A 27,044-nucleotide genomic window follows, 5' to 3' on the forward strand; every position below is an offset into this window, starting at 1 on the left:
GCAGTTCCTAACTCCTGATCCTGTGTTCAGAAGTCGCCGCCTCTTGGTGAATATCCAGGAGCGAAACGGAGCTGTGGTTCCCAGGTACTGCTGGGCTGTGCTGGAGCTCTGCCCCCAACAGCAAGCCCTGCCCGTGGGGGACACACCTGTGCCAGGGGTTCAGCTGCCCGAGGACACGTGGCTCCTTGTGACCCGCTGCCCTCCCCGTGCAGGCGTATCTCATCTACTCCAGCAGTGTGGCGGCCGGGGCCCAGAGCGGCATTGAGGAGTGCAAGTTCCAGTTCGCATGGGACCGCTGGAACTGCCCCGAGAGAGCGCTGCAGCTCTCCAGCCACGGCGGGCTGCGCAGTGGTAAGGAAAGCATTGGCTACAGCTTATGGGACCCCTTCGCCACAGGTTAGAGCCCACAGGCCCCTGCTTTTCCTGGGGATCTCCTTGTCTCCCTTCTCTCTGGGCACATCCTTCCCAGGCCCTTTTCCCCATGGCTGGCCCTGTCCTTCCTGCTCCCCCCATGGCTGGCCCTGGCATTGCTCTGAGGAGGTGTGTCTGGACCACAGCTGGCACAGCAGCACGGGGTCATGGCAAACATCACCACCCCAGGGCTGCGTGCCTGCTGAGCCCCCACTTGGCCAAGGATGGGGTTGGGTTCAGCAGACACACACACAGCTGGGTCAGGTTTCCACCCTCAGTGCCTGCCACCCCCTGTGAGGAGGAACTGAGACAAATCAGCTGAAAGACCCTGTGGGAGGAGATGCTAGAGCCAGCCCTGGTCTCTGCCCTTGAGACACGCATAGGGATGGGGAGGTGGCCCGGTAAGTGGATACAGAGACTGAAAACAGGGCTGGAGTTCTGGGAAAACAGATGTGGGAGCTGGCTAAAGAGAGGTTCCTCCACGGCTCTGCTCTGGTGATCAGGTTCTGGGGCCAACACGCCAATGGGGGGGCTTCCCTAGTGTAGCTTTCAGAGGGAGGAGGTCCAGTCGCTGCTGGATGTGGCTCTCCTGCCTCAGCACCGCTGCAGGGCAGGTGGGTTGCTGGGGCCTGCCAGAGCCTCCCAGGGTGAGCATGGAAATGGCTCCCCCACTCCACCTCCCTCACTTACCCTCCAGCAACCAGCAGGAAACGCCTTTGCCCCAGACCTGACTCTCATAGATACCGACGTTCACTGCCTCCACATGGGGCGGCTGCCAGGCCCCAGGGGACTGGGAATGGGCTACAGAGCTGGCTCCTGGGGATTGGCACTAGGCTCAAGGGCCAGACCGTAGGAGATCAGCAGCAGGCTAGACAGCCAGAGCCTGGGGGTCTGTGTGTGGAAATTGTTAATGAGCTAGCAGGCCTTTCTCTAGCTTGCCAGCTGAAATCCTGCCCCAGCTGGTCCTGGAGATGAACACATGTCGTTATCACCTGGGGCCCCAAGGAAATGAGTTGATCATTTTAGCCCAGGTCCTAGTGGACTGATGCCAGCATCACAAGGGGCCCTGACTGATCACCCTTTGCTATTGATCCCAGCAGAGGCCATGGCTGTGCACGGAAATGACCCTAGAGATAGTCCCTGCAGCTCAAAGCTGAGGCATACTGACGCAGCCACGTGGGTGAGGCTTGCCCTGCCGGTGCCTATGCTGTACCCTGTCTGGGGACGGATGGCAGTGCTGCTCATCCAGCACATTTCCCCAGCACTACATCCACTGACGTATTGTCTACAATGGGATAGCTCAGGCAGGGCAGCATTCTGCCCTTCACTCTCCAAAGGGCCCCAAGCAGGGGTGAAAAGATACCAGGTTAACCCAATCCACGTAGCTTCAGCGACAGAGACCTGCGCTTGGAATCTTCTCTTCCCCTATGGCAGGAGCTGGCTTTGCTCCACGCAGCCCATAGTGAAACCTTTTAGCGCTTTCCCTCCCCGTGTGTTTGTGCTTGGCAGCAAACCGAGAGACAGCCTTTGTCCATGCCATCAGCTCGGCAGGCGTCATGTACACGCTGACAAGGAACTGCAGCCTTGGGGACTTTGACAATTGTGGCTGTGATGACTCCCGCAACGGACAGCTCGGTAAGAAGCAGATCAGCTTTGATTTGCGTGTCTCACCCTCTTTCACACTGGATGTCTCTCCACTTCTCCCCTTGAGCCTGGAGAAACAGCTCCTTCCCTTGGTCCCCTAGTGGCAAAAAGGCTCCAGAAAGAAAGTGTTCCAGGGCTGAATCCTCACCTGGTACAAGCTGATGTAGTTCTGTGGAAGTCAATGGAGCCAAGTCAACTCAGACCAGCTCAGGAGCTAGCCCTGAATTTATAGCATTGCCCAACCCTTGCTTAATTTTCTTAACTCCCTCAAAAGAAATAAACACACACACATGGACCTGATTTTCTCCTCAGATACACTGGTGTAAATCAGGAATAACTTCATTGAAGCCAATGGAGCAAGACCAGTGTAAAAATGAGGAGATAATCAAGTTCCACAAGTCTAACCAGTCACAAACTCTCAGACACAGACACCTCACACACTCACCATGGCAGCCCAGTCATTGCCAGTTTGGCTTTATTGGCCAATAGATTTAAAAGTGGCCACAGATTTTTAAGTATGTTGGGGTGGTGCTGGTGGGGTGGTAGGATGGCCAGCCTTCAGGACAACTGACATCTGGAAAGTGAGGTACTCAAATTTCAATGGCCACTTTTGAAACTTCTGGATGAAGGGGTTGCCGGAAATCACTCAACAAGTCAGTGTCAGAGCACGTAGAATATTAATGCTTGGAGTGGAATTATTGTTATTAGGGCTGGTTAAAAAATTTACACTGAAAATGTTTTTTGATGGAGAATTGGCAAAATTTTTTTTTTGTAAAGAAAGCGTCTGCTTTCCATGGAAAAGTTCAACTTTTTGTGGAAAAAATTGAATGCCTGAAAACGTAAAAAATCCTTTCAATTTTCAGCCAAAAACCAAAATATGTCTAGTCTAAATGCCACCACGATATCTCACAGGAGTTGTAGTTTGGAAGCATCATGTTCTCATTCTTCTCTATGGACCAGGGTCCTCAGATAAACTTTGTCTCCCATGATGCATTATGCAATGTGACTACCATGATACATGGTTTCCCCTCATCAAGGGGGAGAGTGCTGCATCATGGGACATGTAGTCCCACCAGGGAGCCCAGACCATAGAGAAGAATGGGCATGTGAGGCTCCTGAACTACAGTTCCAATGAGGCACTGCAGTGGCATTTCAGAATAAAATATTTCAGTTTTTGATTTTTTTGCTCAAAACTCAAAATTTTCCAGGGGAAAAATTCTGACCAGCTCTAGTTATCCTCCTCTCTCCTTTTATTCTGGTCTTTCTCACTCCTGCAATCCACCATCTCTCTCTTTACATTGCAACTCAACCCTGTTACATGCACCTTGGATCAACATGGATTCCTCAACGTCCATGTTATTTGCTGCATTAATTGTGACCGCTATTGTGCACTCTGTGGCATTATTTAGAAAGCGCAATGGGAAAACCCTGTGGGAGAATCACTCACAGAGGGCCCAGGGGAGATCATCACAGTAGAAGCCAGACAGTTCCATAGGGTGCCCATGCTCCAGGGATTAACCCTTAGGAAGACACCAGGGTTATCCTCAGATTTTTGGAGGATCACAGCATGAGAGCGCAGGGGGAGCGAATCACATCAGCGAGACACACGTGCCATTCTGCACTGAGCTGAGAGGAGCCCATCTGTTTGCTGAGTGCCCCGGTTGGTCCTCAACCTGGCAGCTGATGGGAATCCTTTCCATTCATTAAGAACCTTCCAGCCAAAACAGTCTCAAAATACCACACACAAACCATAGGGCTGCTGATCACCTGATGCTGAATGGCCACAAATCTGAGCCCTTAGTCAGAGACTATGGAACTTTCCCAAGAGGCACCTTCCCTTCCACACCCAACTCCAGCCTCCCAGCATGTGTATCTGGGAGGCTGTGGAAGTACGACTCTGCGCTACATAAAACATGTGGTCCTGTGGTTATTAGCGCTTGCAGGGACTCCAGCTTACAGGGGCTTGTTTACAAGCACAACAGGGTTTTTTCAAGCTGGGCTCTCTCCAGTTCCCACACACCCCCTATCAAAAAGGCTCAGCAGGCCAATTGTGGGCTCAGTGGCACCTGTGCAAGCTGACTGTCTTCAGAGGGTTTGCCCAGCTGTAACTGGGTGGAGCTTAGTAATCAAGCCCCAGCTGGGATGACTCCAGCTCCCTCCCTCTTAGATGTGCTGGCTGTGGAGGGCTGATGGGAGTCACATACAGTCATTCTCTACTCGTTGAAGTCAGCAGATGTGATTCCAAACACACAGAGGGCGCAGACTGGCTGAGTCAGGAAGCATTTCTGTATCCTTTTCAGAGCAGGATTTCTCTGTACATGGGCTTTTTACTGTTTATTCAAGTGCATTCTGTTTTTAAAAAGCCAAACAGTTAAAAGGCAGCAGATAGTCACACCACTCTCAATAGTTTCTCGTTACTGATTGCTTAGCGGGGTGTCTCCAGATTCTATGTACCACACATAGATCCCACTTACTGGTAACATTGTGATCAATCCCAGGTGGGGTTCAGACAGAGATAACCCTGGGACAGCCTGATCTGTGAATAACTCCTGCTTATTATTGTAATGAGCTGGCTAGCATTACTGTGCACCATTGCCCCTGTTGGATGGACTCAGCACTGCTCACTTACATGTCATAGCCCTAGGACCCTCATGGAGATTCTCTATTAGTTCAGGTGAGAGTAGAGCACTGTGCTTTTGGAGCTGGGCCTCAGGGTTACTGCAGGGCGAAGAGATGAGGGATGCTCTAGAGGAGTTGATTCACTGCTGGAGCACTGCCTGGCAATGGTTGTGGCATCACTGGCCATGTTCCTCTAGCACCTCCTAGATGGTTGCTCTAGCCCCATTCTCTGCTCTGGGTTCCAGCCCAGGTACCCTGCAGTAAGCAGCTATCTCTGCTCCTTCAGACAGGCTGTGTTTGCCTGGGCCACCAAGCCACATGTGCCAGTTCCCTGCCACGTGTGCTTAAAACAGGGGCAGCTCCAGGCCCCAGCACGCCAAGCGCGTGCTTGGGGCGGCTTGCCGCGGTGGGCACTCTGCCAGTTGCTGGTAGAGCGGCAGGCGGCTCCGGTGGACCTCCCGCAGGCATGCTTATGGGAGGTCCACCAAAGCTGCGGGACCAGCTGACCCTCCGCAGGCACGCCTGCGGGAGGTCCACCGGAGCCGCCTGCCGCCCTCCCGACAACCAGCAGAGCACCCCCCGCAGCACGCTGCCCTGCTTGGGGCAGCGAAACGTCTAGAGCCGCCCTTGGCTTAACACTGCCTCTCCTCTGGTGCCTGGGCCTCTGGCTTCTCCCTCGGCTCCTTCCTTCTGTGCTGGAAGCCGACCCCAAGGACTGCCTCTGTGCACCCAGCCCCCTTTCCAGGGCCCACCACGGGATTAATTCCATCCCTGTGGCTTTCTTCAGTCTGCCTTCCCAGGGAGAGTGAGCTTCTGTCTCCCAAGGGCTTGCCCTGGACCAGACCTTTTCCTATTTTCCACTGGCTTCTTTTATGAAGAAACCCCAGCTCCTCCCCAGCTGGGTCTAATATCAAATCCAGCCTGACACCCCTCCAGGTGCAGCAAGGTGGGCTGATTGCTCTCCCGCTGCTGAGAGCCCCTGTGTGGGGTAGACACCCCATTGCAGAGTCAGGGAGGGAAAGGGGAAGAAGCAGAAAGGGGGCTGAAGGAAGTGAAAAGAGGGGCTGGAGTAGCAGTGGTCCCAAAGGGGAGCGTATTTCCCCACCACGTGAGGCTGAATGAGACAGTATGGCGCTGAATGAGGAATTATAAAGACAAGTTTAGTTACTGCATGAAAGCTCTGGTCTGCCCTTGCTCTTTGTGCCCCAGGCAATGGTGGGAGAGACGCTGTGTACTGAGGGGACCCTGATGCCTACGTTTATATCACAGCCGTAATTCATAGTAAGATGCGGCGCTCTGCGCTGAGGGACCCTGACGCCTCTGCTCTGACCACCTAGCTGGGCGTTCAGGCTGCACTATCCCCTGCAGGGCTAGAGACCCCCAACTGTTCTGAGGAGATATGGGCCTATCTAGGCTAGGATTTCGAAAGTGTTAGCTCCCACACTAACAGCCTAGTGTAGACCCAGCAGCATAAGTGCTGAGTTTTGGTTTTGCCAGTGGGTGCTTTTCAAAAGGTGTGCGTGTGCTGGGGTGCGGGGACCCCTGCCAGTTTGGGGGGAGGCTATTTTCAGCATATTTATAAACTTCTTTCATATTCTAGTTACTAAATGTGTCTCTCATTGGTATGTTTACTATTTAATAATGATTCAATTGTTATGAACTACATAATTACAGTATCATGAATTGCAGTATATTAAAATCGTTGCAATCACCTACAAGCTGTCCTCACTAAAGTCCCAGTTTAAAGACATTATGTCTCACTGTAGCTTTCTGGATGAAAGTGTCTAGGGAGACCAGACAGCAAGTGTGAAGAATGGGGACAAGGGGTGGGGGCTAATAGGAGCCTATATAAGAAAAAGACCTCAAAATCGAGACTGTCCCTATAGAATCAGGAAATCTGGTCACCCTAAAACTGTCAGCAATCTTATTTACATCTAGGTTCCCTGATATTGTCTGGATGCACGTTAAGGACAGCTACATTGGTCAGTTGTGTCTGTCCCACTGATGACTGGAGATAATTTTTAAGTCTTTTGAAGCTGGGGAATGAGTTCAGGATGATAGCGGCACAGTGAGAAGGATTATTTTAAATTTGCAGTGCTCTGGAAACATAGTGCTTCCAGAACACAGAAAATGAGCCCAAGATCTCTTTCTTGAGTGGGAACAGCTAATTTAGGTACCATCATTTTATATGTATAGTTGGGATTATATTTTGCCATATGCACTACTTTGCATTTATTATTGAATTTCATCTGCCATTGTGTTGCCCAGTCACTCAGTTTTGAGAGCTCCCTTTGTAACTCTTTGCAGTCTGCTTTGACTTAACTATCATGAGTAATTTTGTATCATGTGCAAACTTTGCCACCTCACTATGTACCCCTTTTGGCAGATTATTTATGAATATGTTGAACAGCACAAATCCCAATGCAAGCCCCTTGGAAACCCCACTCTTTACTCTTCTGGCAGTGTACCTTAACTGGGCCAGTTGCAAGGATTTAACACTTGTTAAAGGCTCGAAGTGGCATCTACATTAGGCTGTTTACGTGTGTTAGTTAACAGCTTCCAATTTCTGGGCTAGCCAAGGCCAGCACAACCCCCGGTGCTCACAGATGTTTTCCCTAGGGAGATCTCTCTCCAGCTCACTTAGTGTCCAAACCTGGATGAAAATGGCGTGAGGCTGTGAGAGGAGAGAATCTGGAAGTGTGACCAGGCCATGGGCTGGCTATACCCCGGAGGTGGCACCCCAGCTGCTCCCCATCCCCTGGCAGTCATCTCACCCAGGGACCCGTGCCATGCTTTACCCCCTGGGGCTGGGCAGGCAGGGGCTGCCATGTGGGAGGCCCCTGGAACTGCCCATCTCTTGTCTTTCCACAGGGGGACAAGGCTGGCTGTGGGGCGGCTGCAGCGACAACGTGGGCTTTGGAGAAGCCATTTCTAAGCAGTTTGTGGATGCCCTGGAGACGGGACAGGATGCCAGAGCGGCCATGAACCTGCACAACAACGAAGCTGGCCGGAAGGTGAGCCCTCTTCTCTCCAACAGGCCCTTGGGAAGTGAGGGTTTTCCCTGGGCCCTCTGGTACCCAGCCTCTCTCTGTGATAGTGATCAGCTGTCCCGGAGAAAGGCAGATGAAGGGATTGCAGGCCTGGGCCTGTGAAGCCAGGAGGGCATGGGGGGGTGGCAGCTTTAGGGAGCCTGGGCATGCAGCTGGAAATAGCCCCTGCTCCGCTGTCGGATGCTAGTGCTCAAGGTAGCTGCACCTCTGTTGAGCTCTAGTGTTTTTCCAGGCCATGCAGGGCATTGCACCAGTGCAGTTCAGTATCACTGGTGATCGCCGGTAACTGATAGCTGGGATGGCATGTGCAATGATTCTGCAGGTCTAAAGAGCCAGTCTCCCCAGGAGCAAACGCCCTGGCCGATGAGTGGCTTATGTGCCTCTGAGTTATATACTAAGCCAAGTTACTGCACTCTTTTGTCCCTGAAGGTGCCAAAACAATCCAAGTCATCCCTAGGCAACTCACAGCCTCTTTGGGCAGCATCTCTCTCCCTCCTCTGGCCTTGTCTATCCTGGGAAAACTGACCTCAATGGCAAACTTCCCATTGGCTTCAGGCAGGTCAGATTGTAACTGCTGTGTTAGGAGTTGGGGCACTACCATGTCTTGACTAACGTGAGGTGAGCCAGGATTTGGCCCTTAATACGGTGGAGGACAGCCGTGCTTCAAAAAGGTGTTGATGGCTGGTGGGGAACCCCAAGGACAGCTCCCCCACACCCGGCTAACATGTTTTTAAGCCCAACTTGCCTGTGTCTACACTGGGTGCTGCAAGATGGCTAGCATCAGGCTGGTTAAAATGCACCTAGCAACACGTTTTCTAACAGGATGAGTTTCCCCATGGGGGCCTCTGGGTGTTCCCCAGAGGGTGAGAGAGTTCAGTAACTGGCTCACAACCGTCTCCTGGGACAAGGCGCTGACAGCCCTGGAGGAAAGGGAAGAAGGATGCCGATTAGGGATCTGATCCTGGCACTTTGTCTGCATGACACCACGGTGTAGTCAGTGGATGAAGTTACAAGATTAGGGCCAGGGCCGGCGCTACCATTTAGGCAGCCTAGGCAATCACCTAGGGCGCCAGAATAATTGGTGGGCGTCATTTTGCCAGAGGGGGCGGCAGGCAGCTCCGGTGGAGCTGCCACAGTGATGCCTGTGGAGGGTCTGCTGGTCTGCGGCTCCGGTGGAGCCGCCGCAGTCCTGCCTGCGGACGGTCGGCTCCTCGAGCGGCTCCGGTGGACCTCCCGCAGGCACCACTGCGGCAGCTCCACTGGAGCCGTGGGACCAGCGCACGGGGCCGCGAAATTGCCGGCCGCCTAGGCTGCTCAAACCCCTAGCGCTGGTCCTGATTAGGGCTCAGTGTAGCTGTGGACTGTGAAAATAGCTCCCTACTCTGAAGAAGCTCTACTGAGGGGGAGCTTCCTTTCTGGAAGCAGCAGCAATGTGTAGGAGCAGCAGCAAAGTGTAGGGAACCCTTCTGTGATTCAGAAAGGATTGTCAAGTAATTGAGGTCCAGCCTTTAAACAGAGGAGAGGGAAGGGAGTTTACAAACACTGATAAATTCAGCTTGGCTCTTGAAATGTAAATCTGCCCTGTCATATTTGCAACCCAAACACAGCAGCCTGGTGCAGCGCTAGCAGGCAAACCCCACTTGCTAGCTATAGAGGGAACCTGGCCCAGGCTAGCGTCACTGGCCTCACTGCAGGAAGTGCTGAATTGTCACCATAAAATGTGCAGCAGCAACAGCAACAGCTGAATTCTGCATTTGGTTTTGCAAATCCTTTTGGTCTTAATCATCTGCTGGCTGGATGGGGAGGGTTTGTGCATGTACACACACGCACACTGCAAATCACTCCATTCAGACACTGGGTGGAGACATGGGTAAATGTGTGGGGAGTTCACGCTGTGATTTTATCTTGACAAAGCTGCTTTCACTAGAAAAGGGCCCATGGCAAGCTCTTCTGGCAGCTGCCACTGAGTGCAGTGGCTCTGGGGATGCCAGAGTGTCCTGACTGACAGGCTGTTACATCCTCTCTGTCTCCTAGGCGGTGAAGGGGACCATGAAGCGGACCTGCAAGTGCCACGGCGTGTCGGGCAGCTGCACCACCCAGACTTGCTGGCTGCAGCTGCCCGAGTTCCGGGAGGTGGGCACGTATCTGAAGGAGAAGTACCACAAAGCCCTGAAAGTGGATCTGTTCCAAGGGGCGGGCAACAGTGCGGCCAGCCGGGGGGCCATCGCTGAGACCTTCAGCTCCATCTCCAAGAAGGAGCTGGTCCACTTGGAAGACTCTCCCGACTACTGCCTGGAGAACAAGACCCTGGGGCTGCTGGGGACCGAGGGCCGGGAGTGCCTCAAGCGGGGCAAGGCCCTCAGTCGGTGGGAGAAGCGGAGCTGCCGGCGGCTGTGCGGGGACTGTGGGCTGGCCGTGGAGGAGAGGCGGGCCGAGATGGTGTCCAGCTGCAACTGCAAGTTCCACTGGTGCTGCGCCGTGCGGTGCGAGCAGTGCCGCAAGAGGGTCACCAAGTACTTCTGCGTCCGCAAGGAGAAGCGGGAACGGAGTGGGGGTGGCAGGGCCACTCGCAAGCTCAAGAGGAAACTCTAATGCCATCCTGGTGCCCCGTCTCCTGCCCCCCAGCAGCATTCTTTCCTGGCTCTGTTCTGTTCCCCAGCACAGCCCCAAGAAGGCGTCGGCTCTTGGGCACTGTCCAGCTGGTGCTTGAAACGGTGCCTCTGGTGACTATGGCAGGCCACGGGCTGCTGCTGGCAGGGCCTTGCCTGCACTGGGAAGTGGACCTCACCTCCAGCAATCTGAGGCCACACCCCCAGCACAGACAAAGCCAGCTGGGATTTGCACACCTAAATCCAGAGCCACACCCCTCCGGCCTGCCACGTGGCGGGGGTGACTCTGGATTTACACTAGCAACACCAAGAACTAGCTAGTTAACACAAGATGGAAACATTGCTGTTCCAGTCAATGTCCTGGGCGAAACACAAGGTTGGCATCAGGGAGTCTTAGCGCCCAAAGCTTGCCAGGTCTGTGCACCAGACTACTAGACTAGAGAGAACGGCAATCAAAGCTGGGCCTGGGGAGCAGTCCTGCAAACTTTGAGCCAGTCAAGCCGCCAGTGCTGGGTTTGGGCAGCAGCACCGCAGGCTCGGCAACTGCAGACCGGGGCTTGGCAACTGTCTGCGGGCCTTGTTTAATATTCCCTGTGCAGGACTCTCAACAGTCAGAGGCATTTAAAAAACCCCCACTGCCTCTCCCATGAGGGGTGAAGGGAGAGAGAAGGGGTGCAGCCAGCCCTGGGTGAGAAAGGCCCTTGCTTCCAGGCCCTGCTCCGCCCCTCCCCCTTGGCTCCGCTCTACCATTCCTTACAGTGCACCGCAATGTAAGTAAGCGCCTTAGCGGGGTGAGATTCCAGGGTGCCATTTGACCTGCCTAATCAGCTGCTGTCTGGCTGCGTCCAGCCAGGGATCCCATGACTCACGCTCTCATGCTCACACTGCATCAAGGCTCCCCGCCACGCCGGGGGTGTTCCTCCCCCCTCCGGCTCTCACATGCTGCCCCACGGAGGCTCCTCCACTGCCGCTTTCCAGCCCCCCACGTCTTCCCAAGGCCCTTCAAAGGAGGGTTTGAGCAGACGAGCACCCCCTCCCCTTGCAATTGCCAAGCACTCTTATGCCTCACACTAACTACTAACCCCTTCCCCCTAGGCTGAGAACACCGGTGGTAACTATTTAATGGTGGTGTAAATAGGACAGTTGAGCACTTTGATGTTTAATTTATTGCACAGTGACTGTGATGTATACATAACAATTTGCCTTGACACTGATTGTATATATGCTGCAGGCAGAGTGCACACTGTAAAGAGTTGGCTGATATGTCTCTGGTCCTAGCCGGGGGTGAGATACGCCGTGTCAGCCGCGGGAGTTCACTGCACTGGCACCGTGACTGAACGCTTTCCCGCGGTGCTGTGCCTTTGTCGCCTGTTCTGCTGCAGTGGCCTCTGTTTGAAATCTCTTGTAGACTGATCAGGAGCCAGCCTAGATAAATTGCTGGCCAGTAGCCCTCTCCTGTAGCCATGTTTGTAAACCAATAGTCAATGCAATAAATCAGTAGCCAAGTGCTTGCAAAATACTGGTGTGTCTAAGTCGTTGGGTTCTTTTCTTTCACTAGCAGCTGTACAGTTAATTGGGTGATTAGAGCTCTGGAGAGCAAAGTCCCCTGTCTGGCCCTGCTCAGCGGATAACATGAGCAGCAGGTGGACAAGCTTCCTCCATACTGCTCACCCGGTCCCTCAGCCCTGCCCCGGAGAGGATGAGAATTTAGGCTGTGACCTCTGTTGTCAGCGAGCCAGACGTTGCTGGCATTTGTGAGGTGGTTACACAGGGATCCAGACCGAGGCCTGACAACTCATCTCACCTGTGGGGGCCATTGGGAAGCTGTCCGGGAGTAAAGACACTTCCTCACTACCCTGCCAGTGTCTCTCAGTCTTCTTCTAGTTCAGTTTCCAGTTCCAGGCTCCCCTGCGCTGCATGTGTGTGTGTGTGCATGCATGGGCATGGCTGAAGGGCATGGCTTGTGGTAAAGACACTTACAAACCAATGGAATCCCTCCAGCTTATTTCAGGTAGTCTCCGCCCCCGCAAATCCCTGACCTGGGAAACCTAGGAGAGTGCGGATGAGGATTCTTTGGGGCTAACTTGCTAGCGCACATCTGTCACATTCAGCTCCTAGAGCTGCCCAGGTGCAGAATGAGGTTCAGGGGCTGGGCTGGGCAATGGATGGGTGGGGGTTACCCCTGCCTGGAACTGGCTGACTCCAGGAATATGTTTCCCGGTGGCACTGGGGAGACCCTTCTATCATCCACCCTCTTAGGGCAGCAGCCCTGGCTGGGCTGTGGGAGATGCCAGGGAAGATCATGGTGCAGCTGCCTGGGTGATGACATCATTCCCTGTTGTGTAGCCCTATGATAGACCCTAATTAGCCTCTTCCCCGGCATCAGCCTCTCAAGCTAGCGCAGCAGACAGATGGCCTGGAACAGCTGCTATGGGAGGTGGCAAGAGCAGGGGAACTCCTGTGCCACCTGTGGCTTAGACACTGAAAACTGGGCACATGGCTGAGCGGGAGGCGTGAAATGGGTCCTTTGCCTCCAACGCAGCATCTGCCAAGCAGCTGTGGACAGACCCTGCCAGGAGTGAGCAACCTAGGCTGCCTCCAGCTGCTTACAGGTCATGTCGTGAGTGTCCAAGTGACCTCAAAAGAGATCACTTGGATCCTGATCAAGCTCTGTCTCTGTGGCAGCAGTATTCCCTGGGGTAGAGGGGGGCAAACAAACACCGAGTCTTCCCGGTATGAGTTGCAGCTGGACTCACGCACTGAGCTCTGGAGACGCTGAGGGAGCTTTGAGCTGCAGCCTGGGAATTGGCTCAATTTCCTCAGTGCCTGGGAAAGGCCAGTAGAAAGGAAGTGGGTCTGGTCCTGGAGGAGATTGCCAATGCTGTGCGATGGGATGTCAGGGGACAGCCTCTTTTCAAGCAATGGTCAGGCCTCGGCATAGAAAACCACCTGTGAGATGGACGATCTCACCCTCTATGGTCCTGTCTCAACTCACTGTTTTGAGGGAAGGTCATTGAGAAGGTTGTGCCAATGCATCTTGGCCAATATCCGGCATTCCTGGCTCCCAGGCAACCCAGCCTGAGACCTGGAGACTGGTGCGGTTTTGCTCCCAGTGATCTCTCAGGGTGGGGCTACAGAACAATCCGCGGTGTGAGGGCAGCGTGTGTGCACATACCCGAGTTAGCTTTGGTACCGCTTGCTTGAATAACGCTAGTGGTGCAGCCGCCCCAGCACAAGCAGCGCGACAGGCTAGCCGCCCACGTACAGGCCCGCCCCAGACACTAGGTACGGACCCGGTTGTCTAGCACATGCATGCCACTGCCTAGGCTGTTGCAGCTTTGCCACTATTGTTAGTGAGCTAGCATGGATGTGTCTGCATGTGCAAGCATCCCTCGGATTCAATCCCATTGGGCAGCTGCCTTCCACACTGCTGCCAGTGAAGGAGAGTCAATGTGTCCAAGGGGCAGGCGAGGCTGCTCAAGTGACTCAATCCCCTCCCTCCCCCACACCCCGAAACAGTTCCAGTGGGAGGGCCTCGGCGTCGACACCCCAGGCCTGCAGCTCTTCAAGCCAGACTGCAAGGTCTAGCTTCCGTCTCAGAGAAGGAGACGAGGGGGGCAGAGCGAGGTGGACTGTGATGGGCTGGCTGGGTGAGGAGAAGGGTTCGTTCTGCTCCTGGATCTGTCCCCGGAGCCCAGCACGGATGCATTTCAGAACTGGCAACACCGCCATTGCTTGTTAGGTGCCTCCTCTCAGTGGGAGGGGCCCCGAGGTGTCCTAGACTAGCCATGGGCAGTGCTCGGCCATCACAAATGCAACCGCCTTGCGACAGCAGCTCCATGAGGCATTGTCCTGGGGAGGGAACTGGAGAATATAATTTCTCAGCCACCCGGAGGGAACACCCATCCTGGTCAATAGCACCCTGCAGCGATAAGCACACAGCGGCAAGGCCTTGGGCTTAGGCCCAATATGCGAAGAAGCAAGATTGCCTCTGAGCCATGGAAGCCAGGGGCAGCGAAGTCCTGGCCTGTCTCCTACACACTGCAGGCAGGCAGCACCCCAGGAAGCCGCTTTCACTCCATCAGACGGCCCCATTCACAGAGATGGGCAAACATCCCTATGTACTCCCCTCCAAAACCATGCAGGGTGCCTCCTAGTCAAAGCCTGACCTAATCTTCAGATTTATAGCATGCCCCTCACTATGGCATCCAAATAGCTTCCACCATGCTCCCCCCGCCCCCCTCCTGGGGGCTGCCTGGTTTGGAGGCTGGGACTGTGGCATACAGATGGTCAGAGCCTAGGGTTACCACCTTTGAAATGCAAAAAAAATGGCACCCCCCGCCCCCCATCCAAAGCAAGCCCACCAGTACAACCTCAACCCCCAGCCACAAGGCAACTCCGCAACCCCCTCTTCAACAGCCACTGACAGTGTCTAGCCAGAGAACACACATAGATAAGATTGAGACTCATACCTTTTCTCTCACATTGCATGTTGGTGGGCAGACAGCTGCTGTATGTTTAACAGTTTTGATCTGTTATCACTTGAATGGGGCAGTGGGAACACGGCAGCATCGTTAGCTGGACACAGCAGCTTTTACCATTAGCTATCCCCCTGTATTGTGGTAATAATGCAAATCTTCAGACTCATGTAACACCCCCATCTCCCCGGCAGATTAAATTATTTTTCTGGCCACTGGCAAATCCATAAAAAACCCAGCTAAGCTGGTCAAATACCAGCCAGGTGGTAACCCTCAATGCCCAGTCACTGCTTCAAACCCATCCCAGGCCTCTGCTAGCCAAGAGTCACGAGACAAGCGTGGTTACTGGTTTAGGCCCTGGCTGGACTGTACGCCTGGCCAGCAGACCCAGGAGAGCAGGTCCAGTTCCTGGCTCTGCCCCAGACTCCCTGTGTGACAAAGCAACCTCTCCAGGCCTCCATTTATGGCTGGCATCATACAGGAGGCCACTGGATGATCACAGTGGGTCCTCCTGGCTTGGGACCCTCCAGGCCCTCTCACCATGGCTCCCCTCCCCCACTGGGGTGTTAGCTCACAGAGTAAATACCTTGGGCCAGCCCCTGAGCTGGTGTCAGTGGCCAACATCCCACTCAGCTCAATGAACCCTGGCCACTGCCACCAGCTGAGCAACTGGGCCTGTGCATTTCCCATTCCGAAGCCTTAAACAACGCCCTGGATTCCTCCCAGCACCACCAGTATATTTCTACTTCCCAGCCCCATTTATAGTCAGGGCCCCTGCCCACCTTGCCGTAACGTCATTGCTCTGCATTAGCAGCCCATGCTCCAGCCCCACTCTCCTTAGCAGCCGCCCTCCTGCAGAACTCTTCGGCCTCTGCGGGGATGGCCAGAGAGCCTGCAGCAGCAAGGCCCTGAGCCTGGGACGACAGACTCGGGCTGCCGTGTTAAACCAACTGTGCTGACCACGTGGCTCAGGCTCTCAGGCCTGGGGGAGGGTGGGGTCAGCGCCTGAACACCTGGCAGCAGCATCTACACAGCAATTTTTAACATGGGAGCCCGAGCTCCACGAGCCCAAGTCTAGGGACAGAGGCTCCCTGCTGCGGGCTGCATAGGTGCACCCGAAGGAGCTGGAGGGTTCAGGACTAGCCCAGAGGTCTGCATGCCCCAAAGGGCTGCTTTCCCCACTCCTGGCCAGGAGCTCTCTCTCCATTTCCTCTGCTGCTCCACCAGGGAGGGGAGAATGGGGCCCTGTGAGAGCTGCTACACGTCCCCCTCCCCCCCTTGCCTTGGAATGCACCAAGGCCAAGTCCACAGGGAACTGGACCCCTCTTTCACTGGCCGTATTATTCCCCACACAATTGGTGCCTCCAGGCTCTGGCCTTCCCCAGCGACTGCCATTCAGCACAGTGACACCTGTTGGCGAGGGGTAGCCCCATCTCCCCCTCCCCGTCAAGGCCGAGCGGGCGGCCTGCTGGGAGAGCCACAGCCGGGGGGTCCAGCCCCCTCCGCCTGCCCCTTTCTGTGGAACGAAACGCCAGCCCAGCAGCTGCAAAGGGCACTGACCCACGCAGCAGGCCAGGGGCGAGGCGGGCACAAGAAGCCCCAGCGGCAAAGGCAGCAGACCATTGTGCTGCAGTATTGGATGCTTCCCCGTATTCATTGCGCTTTAATGAAGGTGCATTCCTTCGAGGAGAAATATTTACATTCGGCTTCCCAGGTGGTCACCTCTGCCCAGATGACACACAAACAGCTGCCTTCCAGGCCCAACCTCTTAACGGGCAGGCACAGACGGGAACCAAATGCTAATAACTCCCCAAGCCAGCCCCTTTCCCCTCCCTTGTGCGGAGTCAATGGAAACCCCATTTCACATGCTAATCCCTGCCGTTCTCCACACAACACCTTTTCCGAAAGTGTTTGGGAAAAGTCCTTGTGGGGCGTTTTCAACTCCCCGCCGCTCGGATTCCTTCTTGTCTTAGGCCGCGGCCTCTGTGTGGGTCTCTCACTCCAGCCGAGCTGCATACAAAAAATTTAAACAAAGACTTTGGAGTTCATCAGCCTCCCACTGAAATTCACAGCTGCTGAACAAACTAATCCCCTCTCCAGGCCTTTCTTCCTTTCAATGGGTTCTTGGCTTCAAAGACACTTTGGGAAAGGACTTTGCAAGGACTCACACTGCTCCCTCAATAGAAGTTAGTGCAAGTATTGTCCTGCGAGCAAGTGGCTTTACAAACAAATACTGCCTAACAATCTCGCCTCCACCATGCACACACACACAACCCTCGCCTGCAGACATGATGTGATCTACAGCGGGATTAGTGCATTCTGGGCCTTTGGGGCTCACACGAGGCCCCTACTCTTTGGGAAGGCAGGCGCCCTTCTTTCGGATTGGGATGTGCGCTCCCTGTATGGGGAAGCTACGGTACGGCCAGCAGCGTGGGGCCCACAAGTGGAGATGCGCAGCCATGCACCTGTAAACCCTTGGCTCCTGCCATGCTATCAGCCAACGAAGACCATAATGGAAACAGTTTATTAGAGGCAGTGTGGCCCAGTGGCTAGAACACTAGACTTGAACGCCAAAAAACTGGGGTTCTATTCCTGGCCTGCTAGGTGACCTTGGGCAAGTCACTTTGCTGCTCTTTGCCTCACTTTCCCCATCTGTAAACAGAGATAATGATGAAAATGTCTTGAGATCTCCACCTGGAAAAAGCCAGGTATTAGATTATTAGCATAAACATAGGTACCCTGACTTAGAAGGAAAGACACTAAGTGCTGTGACCAGCCTGCAAATGCTTGGAAGGAGGGGGTTGGTTTGTGGGACACTTGGCCTTTACTCTAGGGTCTATGGGGAAAAGGGAAAAATTAAGCTTAATATTGGGGGAATCCCTGACAACAAGGGGTGCTGGGCTGTGGAATAGCTTCTCCAGGGAAGACCATCACTGTATCCCCATAGGTCAGACTGCTCAGAGCACCTTAGTAAGTGGCCTGGAGGAACACCCCTTGCTGGCTCCAGGGCACGGCTGGCCTGGCTTGGCCATCGCTTTTCACAGCTGGGAAGGTCCCAGGATCCAGTGTGTGTAGTTCAGGCCTTTGTATTCACTTTTCCACTGGCTTATTTAATGCCTGGGGGAGCCAAGTTGGGAGCTGAAATATTTGCATGAAAGTAGGAGCTAGAGGCACCAACTGAGACACGGCCCCCATCTCGCGCTGGACTTCACACACACACAATGGGAGAGGAGCCTGCTCCAAAGAGTGGCCAGGCTCGTTGGCTGAGCCAGCCAAAGTCTGGGAAAAAGGAAGGCTTATTCTGGGTCTTTTAGGGATGGGGATCAGAGACACACAGGGATTAAATGACTTGCCCAGGGTCACACGGAGCCTCTGTGGCAGTCAGGCATGAAACAGAGACCTCCTGGGTGCCAATCCACTGCCTTACCCCTACTACAATGCTTTTCTCTATTGTTAGTAGGACGAGAGTGTGGGTTACATCAGCCCCCAAACAGCATTAAAAAAGCCCAGTAAAAGGGAAATACAGATTGTAAACTATTCCCTCCCTTTCTCCACTGACAGCTCTTTTCAGCTTTGGTTAGGGCCAGCCTTCCTGAGGTGCCTGAATTGGTTCACACCTTGCAATTCTGTGAAACGCACATGCAAAGTGAACGTGAAGAGAAAACTCTCTCTCAAGTAAAAGACCCAGGGCTGAGGTTGAGCACCCCTGACTCTGTTGCTCAGAATCAATATGCAGAATCTATTTCCCAAAATATGCGACTCAGCTGAAGTGATCAGAGGGACACCTGTAGAGTACAGTTACCCTCACTTCCCTTACCGGCAGGGGCTGCCAGCTGGCTTTGGTGAGCAGCCTGCTTTGGAAGGGACCACACCACAACCAATGCAGCACTGCTCCCAAGCTAGCTGGCCTGATGCTCAAGTGTGTGAGATGGGGGAATGTAGGCTGAAAACCACCTGCTCCCAGGGCCAGGTGCAACAGCTTTGCATGCCAGGACTCTAAACTTCCAAAAAACTATAACTTAGCGCTCCTCTGTCCGTCACTCCCTCAGGGCTGGGGAAAGCGCCTCAGCCATGCCCCAGGTGTAAGCCGACACAGGGACATCTGCCTGCGCCTGGGAACAGCCAGGAATAAATGCTGCCATTGCTAGTAACTGTGTGCACCCCTCCTATTCTGATGAGCTGCCCAGTCTGTGGTGAACTGCAGCTTCTGTTGGCACCAGGACGGTGGAGCTTGGACTGAGGAGGGGCAGGGGGGAGAGAGACGACTTGGGAGAGTAGCACCCATTTGCTGCCTGCAGGTCGGGCGTATTATTCTGCAGGGGGGCAGAAGCAGGAAAGGTAGCTGGTAAGTCTGACCCAGCGCACAGTGCAGCCAAGCTTTGGTTCGAGGGCTTGGTACCACCCAGGAAGGAGAAGCCATTTTGTCATCATGACTCAAACTCAAAATACTGAGGGAAACTAAAACAGGGCTGTAAGGCGAGAGACTGGTGGGGAATCTACCCAATGGGGGAGTTATTATGCAGCATGAAAATAAGTGCCATGAAAGAGTCTGCCCCAGCACCCTTCTGCCCAAGTGCCCAGTGGATAAGCACTCCCCTGGGACACAGGAGCAGGGTTAAACCCTACTTTGTCTGATTTGGAGCAGGCACTTGAGCTTTGAGCCCACTGCACTGGAGACAATGGGCCAGATCCTCAGCTGGTGTGACCTGGTGCAGCCCCGCCGACTCCCATGAAGCAATGCTGAGGATCTCGGCCACAAGCTCAAAGCTTGCACAATATACCTGGGGGTGCTCACTAGTGCAAAACCCCAAAGATCACCCTCTGCCCCAAAGCAGCCCAGGCCCCCCCAGCCTGGTGAGGACAGATGGTTTAATACTGGAGGAGAGCACTCAGGGGACACGTGTTGTCTCTGTGCTACAGGCTGTAAGTGGTTTGTAACCAAGGCAGCCTGGGCTCCCAGCATGCTCGAAAAAACACTGAAGCACAAACCGTCAGGGGAAGCATCCACTTTGCAGCAGTGCCCCAAACCAACAGCCAGCTGCAGAGCCAGGCTCTGCCTTTCGCCCCGAAGGCAGAGACGACCCCCAAGCCCTGTTGAGAATGGCAGCTGCCCCAAAGGGACCTCTCTTCATAACCAAAGGGAGGGCGACCCAGAGCCAAGGAATGAGATGCCAATTTCACAAAAAGCAGCTTTATTGAGGCACTTTGTGCTGACAGAGCGAGGGAGAGACACCCCCCCCTCCTGAGGGTTCCGGCAGAGCAGGGGGTGCTCCGGATCCAACAGGCGGGAGGGAGGGGTTGTCCCTGTGCTGGATAGCAGGGGTGTCAAACAGCATGGAACGTCACAGGGCAAGGGGAGGGCATAACCAGCAGGGGGCTGGGCAGCACGAGAGCTACATATGCCCTGAAATACCCTCCGCCCTTCAAGCGCCAACCCCATGGCTCCATCACCGCTCCGGTTCACTAAAGCCAACGTCAGCTGAATGCCAAGCCAGGGCTCAGCACAGCCTCCAGCTCCGACAGCGCCATTTCCCACATCAAGTGCCCTCCCTTTGCTGTGCCAATGGATCTTGCAGGATGAAGAGGATGTCCCCCAGACTTGGATGGGAGGGACCCACTGTGCCCCCAAGCTTTGGGGCCCTCCTCATGAAGGGTGAAGTGTTCAGAGCCGGCTAGGGGATTGGCACATCTCTCATGTGCTGAACTCCCCTAGCCAGCTCTGAAATCCAAGCCTAGGGGCTTTCACACAATACTGGCTCGCAGTAGGACAGGTGCTCGTGAGGCTGGGGGCCAGTCCGTGCAGCTTTCAGAACAAATGCTGCATGTTGCGAGGTAGCCCAGAGAGAAGCCTAGCGCTCCCCATGAGGAGTAGGGGAGCCAGAGAGCACAGGGGCCAGGACGCAGAAGGGTTTGGGTGTGGGGAGAGGCACTCAAGGGGCGCACTGGGGGAGGAGATGGAAAAGGGAGCCAGGTGCAGGGTGCCAAGGAGAAGGCAGTTGCAGAGCAGAGGCCAGCACGCACCCCTGCTGAACCGTTGGCCTAGAGGGCAAGGGGGCAGGGAGAAGGCTGAGGGGATGAGGCTGAAGGAAGGTCCCTACAGATGTGTGCAGCATGGACAGCTCAGCTCACAGCGAGGCTCTGCTGTAGCCAGGTGGTCTCCCCATCCCCAGAGGGGGGCACGGGGGTAGCCGAGGAGGCCCCTTGTTTTGCCCTTGTGCAGGTGCCTGCCACGCTGGACAGCCTCAGTTTGAAAAGCGGCTGAAGGGTCAGCCGGAAGGAGTGAGTCTCCTCTCATCTCTGCATGGGGCTCGGGTGGAGCAGACACAGCTGGTCTGGGAGGATCTCAGTGCAACCTAACCAGCAGTACTAACACTGACAAGCCGCTGGAAAGAGAGAGTCAGTCCCCGGTGAGGTCTCTGCAGGGGGGCGGGGATGGCCTGGCTCCCACATGCTGCTCGGGAGCTGGAGGGAGTCTGCAGCCCAGCGCTCGGATTCGCCATCCCGCTCTGTGTCCATGGCGACCGTGCCCTCCGCCTCCGCGCCAGGTGCTAGACGTTCAGCTTGCTGGCGATGGTCATGAGGACTTTCAGGATGGGCATGAAGCCAGACACCTCACTGAAGCTGCTGCTGCCCACCACCTGGGTGTGGACCAGCAGGCCCTGCTGGTAGCTGCGGGCCTCCACGCAGCGAGCGATCTCATGCAGCCCCATCAGGATGTGAGGGGAGAGCTGTGGGATGGAGCACAGACACCTCAGCCTCATGCTCTACCCTAAGCCCCCCATGCCAACTGTCTGACCCGCCCTCAGCCAAGCGCCAGCTGGGCACCTACAGCTGGGGCAGGCATTGCTCAGTGATGGGGCCTGAAGGACCATCCCCATCCCTCACCCTCACCAAGACGCTTTGGACCCTCTCCCTGCTCTGGTCTGGTGGATCAAGCTCCCCAGTCCCAGCCTAAAGCCAAGTCTCTGCTGAGTCACCTGTCAGGGAGCTTCCTTCCTGCCCAACGAGAGAGAGGACAGTGGCCTGACTGGTCAGTGGGTGTCTGACACACACCATGAGTCTCTCCTGCTGCTGTAATGGCAGCACATTGCACCACGCCCCAGCCGCATGGGGCTCCTGCACCCCACATGGGCCAGAGTTGGCACCGCTGTGGGGGAGTTGGGGAAGAAGGGGAGCTCAGCCGGATTCAGGGATGGAGTGAAGGAGTTAAAGGTCGCTGACCTCTAGAGGGCCACGCACAGAGCACAGCTCTTTGCAAAGGGGGCCCAAGGCATGTGCACGCAGAAGGGCGCTGGAGCCAGCGGAGGGGCAGGGGACAGGTTCGCACACTTACAGCCTGCTCCCGGAGCTTCTCATACAAGCACTCCAGCCGCTGCGCCGCGTCCTCCAGTTTCCTTTTGGTTTTCTGAAGTGAAGAGAAATCCTCAGCATGGGCTCTGCCGGGGGCAAACCTCCCATGCCACGGTGCTCCCACCTCCTCCCAGTGTGCTCTGCCAACAGCTGCACCCCTGGCTCAGCTTGAAACACTCAGGGCATGGACCGTAACAAGCACTGTCACAGCACCCCCTAGATGTGCCCCATGGGGGGAACATCCCCTCATTGCACCTGCCAACAATGCTATGCCTGTGATGACCCTGGCACATTCCACCCTCTCCAGAGATGCAGCCCAGACTGCCGTACTGCAAGCCCTGCCCTGCCACCCTGTTCCACAGCACGCAGGCCACAGCAGCTGCTTGAGAAACAGTCTGGCGGGCCTGACGGCAAGGCTGGACAGAGGCAGCCTCTGCTGGCTGCTCCCAGCAATATCCTGCCCTGGCCTCACTTCTCCCCGCAAGACCCTCCCCTTCTAGAGACCCATGGGGAGACAAACAAGGGGCTGTGTGGCAGAGGCCCAGCAGAGGCAGAAGTATCCGCTCTGCAGGAAAGGAGATGGGCATAGAAAGACTGCAGAGCAGGGCGGGAGGGAAGAGGAAATCCCCTGGAAAGAGAAGCAGCATCAGTGGACAGGGTGAGGCAGCGAGAGAAGTCAGCGGCTGAGCTGGGACAAGACCCCACTCCTCCTGGCTCCCGGCCCTGTGCTTTAGCGATGAGATCAACCCGGGAGGAAAAGCAGCCGCAAAGGCGACTCACGGGGTCGGTGGCGACGGCACTGCAGCGCTGCACCAGCCCTTCGAAGGTGGTCTTCAGCCCCTGATGCTCCGGGGGCAGCTCCTTCCTCTCGATTCTCTCTGTGGGCATCTGGGGAAACTGACACCAAATGAAAATCAGCCAATGGCAGTATGCTGACTCCAGGGCAGGTGAACGCCACACTCCACAGCTCACTCCCCTGCCACTGTGGGGAACACATGGCTGCACATGCAGCTTGTTCCCTTAGAGTCTGCAGCCGTCTGGGGTCCTCCTGACTTGCTTACACAGCACAGCTCACTCCCTCCTCCCCTGCCCTGCCCGAACGTGGTCATTTCCTACAAGGCTCAGGGAGTGATCCTGGGGTCCTGGCCATGCTACGGTAGGGAAGAGGCAGATCCAAGCCCCAGTCCCACCAAACGATAGAGCTCTTACAAGCCTGAGAGGAGTCTGGGGTGGGAGAGATGCCCCTGGGTTACCTGCATGCTGCTTTCTTTGGGTGCTCCCGGAGGTGCCTGGCCAGGTTCCTGGGATCTGGGAATCTGAGGCAGCAGGGTCCGCGGCTCTGTAGGGAGGCTCATTACTGGCGCTGTGATTGGAGCTGGAGGGGTGAACTTCTCTGACAACTACCAGGGAACAGAAAACAGCGAAAGAGGACTTGGTGCTGCCACGGAATGACTTCAGAGAACCAGGGGGTTGCCTGCACTTTCCCAGGCCAAATTCATCATCTTTGCCAGCTGAAGAGCCTGGGAGTCTGCAGAGCAATCCTAAAGGTGGGCACAATATGCACCTCTCTCTAAACCCCGAGGGCCCTCAGAATGAGAGCAGGAGGCCCCCCAATGCCCAGCCGGTGACCAGGGCTGCAGGGAGAAACCCCTTGGGCTCTCTGAAATCATTCAATCAAACGGACGTGCCATAGCAGACACTGCTGCTCCCCAGAAAGCCGACTCAGCTCTGCTGCAGCACGCGTCATGAATGCTGAGATTAGTCACAGAGACGGCCCGGCAGAACAAGCGTTGGGGAAAGTCCCAGGACCTGGAGGGGAGCGTCTCCTGTGAACACTTCACTTCACCCCACCCCGGGAAAGCCAGGGAGTCAGGACAGATTCGCTCCAACAAGGCTAGATCAAAAGGAGATGGCTTTAATGAGAGACTAATCCTGTTGTAGTGAGCACGGCCTGAAGCAGGTTTCCAGCCAAGCTGCCAGAAAGTGCCTAATGTGTGCTCAGCACAAAAGGGGGCGGACGCGAAGGGTGCCAGAGGGCTGCTTATTGCACCTGCCAGCAGGATGCAGCGCTGGAAATGGTGTAGGAGCATTTCCTGCGAGGGAACTCGGCTCACAGATCCCCCTGAAGGAGTCACAGCAAGGGCCACTTGGCTGTGGGAGAGCTCCCAGCAATTCCAGCCCGAGGTCTCCCGCAGGAGGCAGTATAGCAGCACTCATGACTGGGAGCTCACGGTTACTCCAGCAGGAGGTGCTGTAGGGGCACAGCCAAGCACCAGGTTTAAATCTGGCTGTGCTAGCAGGTTTCTAGCCTGGCTGCTCTCCGAACCTTTCACCAAAGGTGCTGTGGCACAATGGCAGAGGCCACAGCAGGGAGAGGCCAGCAGATAGGATGGTGTTTGAGGTGCCTAGGGAAATGCACACTGCAAAACACTCGTCCTGGGAAACCAAGCAAGGACGGCTGGCACCTTGGTGAAGGAACAATACGGGAAGCTGGGAGACCTGGGTCATTCACTGCATGACCTCAAGCAAGTCAACTTGGGCATTCTTTGCTACAAGGTATGGTTCCTACATGGTTCACAGAGCTAGTCATACTGCTTTGTGGAGGTATGACATACTATTAAATAGTAGAAAAGTTTCCACCAAAACTACTTTCCTTCAAAAGTGGTCAACATTTGGCCACTAGTACAAACTCCACAATGCTGCCCTTGAATCTGTTCTGCTTCCCCTTGTTTGGGAGTAACTGCTACATCTTTAGAACACAGGATTGGCCCTCAATTCCATCAAAGTTTACCTGGCAGCCCTAACAGCCTAGGTTTCTCTGTTCACCCCACCACTGCTAGATTTATGAAAGGCTTAAGGAGTCTCTGCTCCCCTTTTTGCCCAGTGGGGACAGCGATAGCGATGCAGCAGCGTGGGGAGGAAGTCTGGCAGATGCTCCCTGGAGGTAGGCTGGCAGATGCTTTGGCCAAGGCTTACCTTTTTTTTCTGAAGGCCTCCCCTGAGAGCAGAGGGATCGTTCCAAGATTCCTGACCTGTGAGGACGAAGAGCAAGACACAGGCGTGAGACTAGATGAGAACTCCAAGGTGGTGGGGCTCAATCTCTTCCTGCTCTGTAAGTGGAAGGGCCTGTACCTAGACCCACCTCCCCTTCCGACCCGCACTGTTTGGGTTGCTGAACGTTTCATGAAAAGGCTTTGTGGTCAACTCTGGGGCCACAGGCCACAGTCTGAGATTCCCCACTCCTCCCTGGAGGAGGCCCTTAATTCTGGCTTCAGGCACAGGTATGGGCTGCAGATCGTTTCTGCGCTATGTCTCATGCCACTGGCACAAGAAAAACACTTCAACTGTCTGCAGCTTCCAAATCTCTGCCCTGGCTGCAAACTTCTACCGGCGAGACCGAACCAACACGTGAGCAGTGTTCAAGTGCTCCAAGGTCCAGAGCCAAGTTCTGGGCTTCCCATAAAACCAGAGCGTGGCCTGTGCTGTACCAGGGACACAGCTCCATGCTACGGGCGACAGCAACAGGAACACCCCACAGGGCAGTTGGAGCACTGGCAGAAACGCAGGCAGGTGGGGGAGAGAGATTTTCCTTTTCCGACAGCAGGCTCAGGATCAGCCCTTGGGAAAGTTTATCCATTCCCACCTGCAAAGTCGATTTCACCTCAGTAGTACATTCCTGGGGCAGTCTCTTTTGATTAGTGATTGCAGAGCAGCTATCCCGAGGGGGGGCCTGAGCCTTGACTGGAGCCCTTCAGCATTCCAAGCCAAACAGGCCTCCTACTAAGAGAAGGGCTGGTGTAGGCACAGTCTCATTTTAAGGCGTGATATCCAAGGAGTCAGTGGAGTTAGAAATAAATGCCAGCTTAATACATCACCGATCCCTATCTGCTCACAGGAGGTGGCTCGTTAATCACTTGGGAAAGATGCAAAAGGTACTTAGAATACTTATGCAGCCATTCCTCCCGGCGGGTTTCAGGGATCACTCTCGGAGGAGTTCGGCTCAGTAGCTTAATTAAGTCTACAATTATTTCTAGCTCTGGTGATTCCTAAGAGACCGTGTCTTAAAATGCTGCCATGCCCACAAGGACACTTGAGGCTAGCACAATCTGGCACTGCTCCAGGGCCTTAGACCAACCCGATTCTCAGCCGTTCCATGAACTCTGCTTTACCAAGCAGCCTTTTACTTCACTCCGGGCAACTTACAGTCAGCATCAGGCATAAACTCAGCAGACTAGTAACCACATCAGGGTTTTCTGGGTGCACCCTGACCACTTTGTCTCCTGCGGTCTTGGGAGGACTAACCCTGCCCAAGATGGTGGCCAGGGATTCTCCTTTGCCATGAGCAGCCCTCCCCCTGTTGCTGAGGTGCGCTGAGAGCAATGGAGATTTCTCAAACAACAGTCTGGCGCTCTCTAAATCTAATTCAGCCACCTGTCACTAGCCTCACCAGCAGGAATCGCTGGGTGAAATGCTACAGCCGGCGTTACACAATAGCTCAGGCAGGATGATCAGACTGAGGTTTTCGGGCCTTAAAATGGGAGGGGGGAGGCAATGGGGCACCAAACCCAGAAATCAGGAACATGCTCTCAGAAAAGCGTATTTGTATGTGATCTGTGTACACCCCAGCCCCATTAGCACCAACAGGAGCTAATCATCTGTGCTGAGACACGAGACCTTGCACACTTCATCCTCAGCCCAACTCCCGGGGCTTTCAGCCGGCGGGTCTCAAACGGCCCGACGCCAAGCTCAGCGTTCCTATTCGTGCGGAGCCCCAGGGCTGTTTGTGCCTCTGGCGCAGGGACAGTAGTGGGGACCCTTTGTTCCTGCAGTTCTGCCCTACATACTGTGCTGGCCACCACACAAAAGCCCAATGCCCAGGCAGG

The 27,044-nt window shown here is 55.1% G+C and overlaps 3 protein-coding genes and 1 long non-coding RNA gene across 8 annotated transcripts in view; 2 read left to right on the plus strand and 2 right to left on the minus strand.

The window, feature by feature from the left end:
• The window catches only part of WNT8B (Wnt family member 8B), a 54,578-nt gene extending 43,139 nt beyond the window's left edge, over nucleotides 1–11,439 (plus strand). The window contains exons 3-6 of the mRNA XM_050960275.1: nucleotides 213–351; nucleotides 1,921–2,046; nucleotides 7,546–7,688; nucleotides 9,759–11,439. Of these exons, the coding sequence (XP_050816232.1) occupies nucleotides 213–351; nucleotides 1,921–2,046; nucleotides 7,546–7,688; nucleotides 9,759–10,316 (966 nt within the window). The 3' untranslated portion in view covers nucleotides 10,317–11,439. The remainder of the gene's footprint in view (nucleotides 1–212; nucleotides 352–1,920; nucleotides 2,047–7,545; nucleotides 7,689–9,758) is intronic.
• The window catches only part of SCD (stearoyl-CoA desaturase), an 870,279-nt gene that overhangs the window by 87,246 nt on the left and 755,989 nt on the right, over nucleotides 1–27,044 (plus strand). The gene's annotated exons all lie outside the window — the stretch shown is intronic.
• On the minus strand, nucleotides 11,482–16,094 carry LOC127054336 (uncharacterized). The gene is made up of 2 exons (XR_007775229.1): nucleotides 14,806–16,094; nucleotides 11,482–14,197 (listed from the first exon to the last, which is right to left on the minus strand). It is a non-coding gene; the product is annotated as an uncharacterized LOC127054336 (long non-coding RNA).
• The window catches only part of SEC31B (SEC31 homolog B, COPII coat complex component), a 41,720-nt gene continuing 34,662 nt past the window's right edge, over nucleotides 19,987–27,044 (minus strand). For 3 of the 5 annotated variants that reach the window (XM_050960023.1, XM_050960026.1, XM_050960024.1), the window contains exons 22-26: nucleotides 25,138–25,193; nucleotides 23,415–23,561; nucleotides 22,942–23,058; nucleotides 22,145–22,216; nucleotides 19,987–21,539 (exon numbers count right to left, since the gene is read on the minus strand). In XM_050960023.1, coding sequence (XP_050815980.1) covers nucleotides 21,360–21,539; nucleotides 22,145–22,216; nucleotides 22,942–23,058; nucleotides 23,415–23,561; nucleotides 25,138–25,193 — 572 coding nt within the window. In that variant the 3' untranslated portion in view covers nucleotides 19,987–21,359. Of the gene's footprint in view, nucleotides 21,540–22,144; nucleotides 22,217–22,941; nucleotides 23,059–23,414; nucleotides 23,562–25,137; nucleotides 25,194–27,044 lie in introns of those variants that run through there. The other 2 variants (XM_050960027.1, XM_050960028.1) reach the window with 2 other exon arrangements.

Source organism: Gopherus flavomarginatus, chromosome 6, assembly GCF_025201925.1.
Source record: "Gopherus flavomarginatus isolate rGopFla2 chromosome 6, rGopFla2.mat.asm, whole genome shotgun sequence".
Taxonomy (NCBI): domain Eukaryota; kingdom Metazoa; phylum Chordata; order Testudines; family Testudinidae; genus Gopherus; species Gopherus flavomarginatus.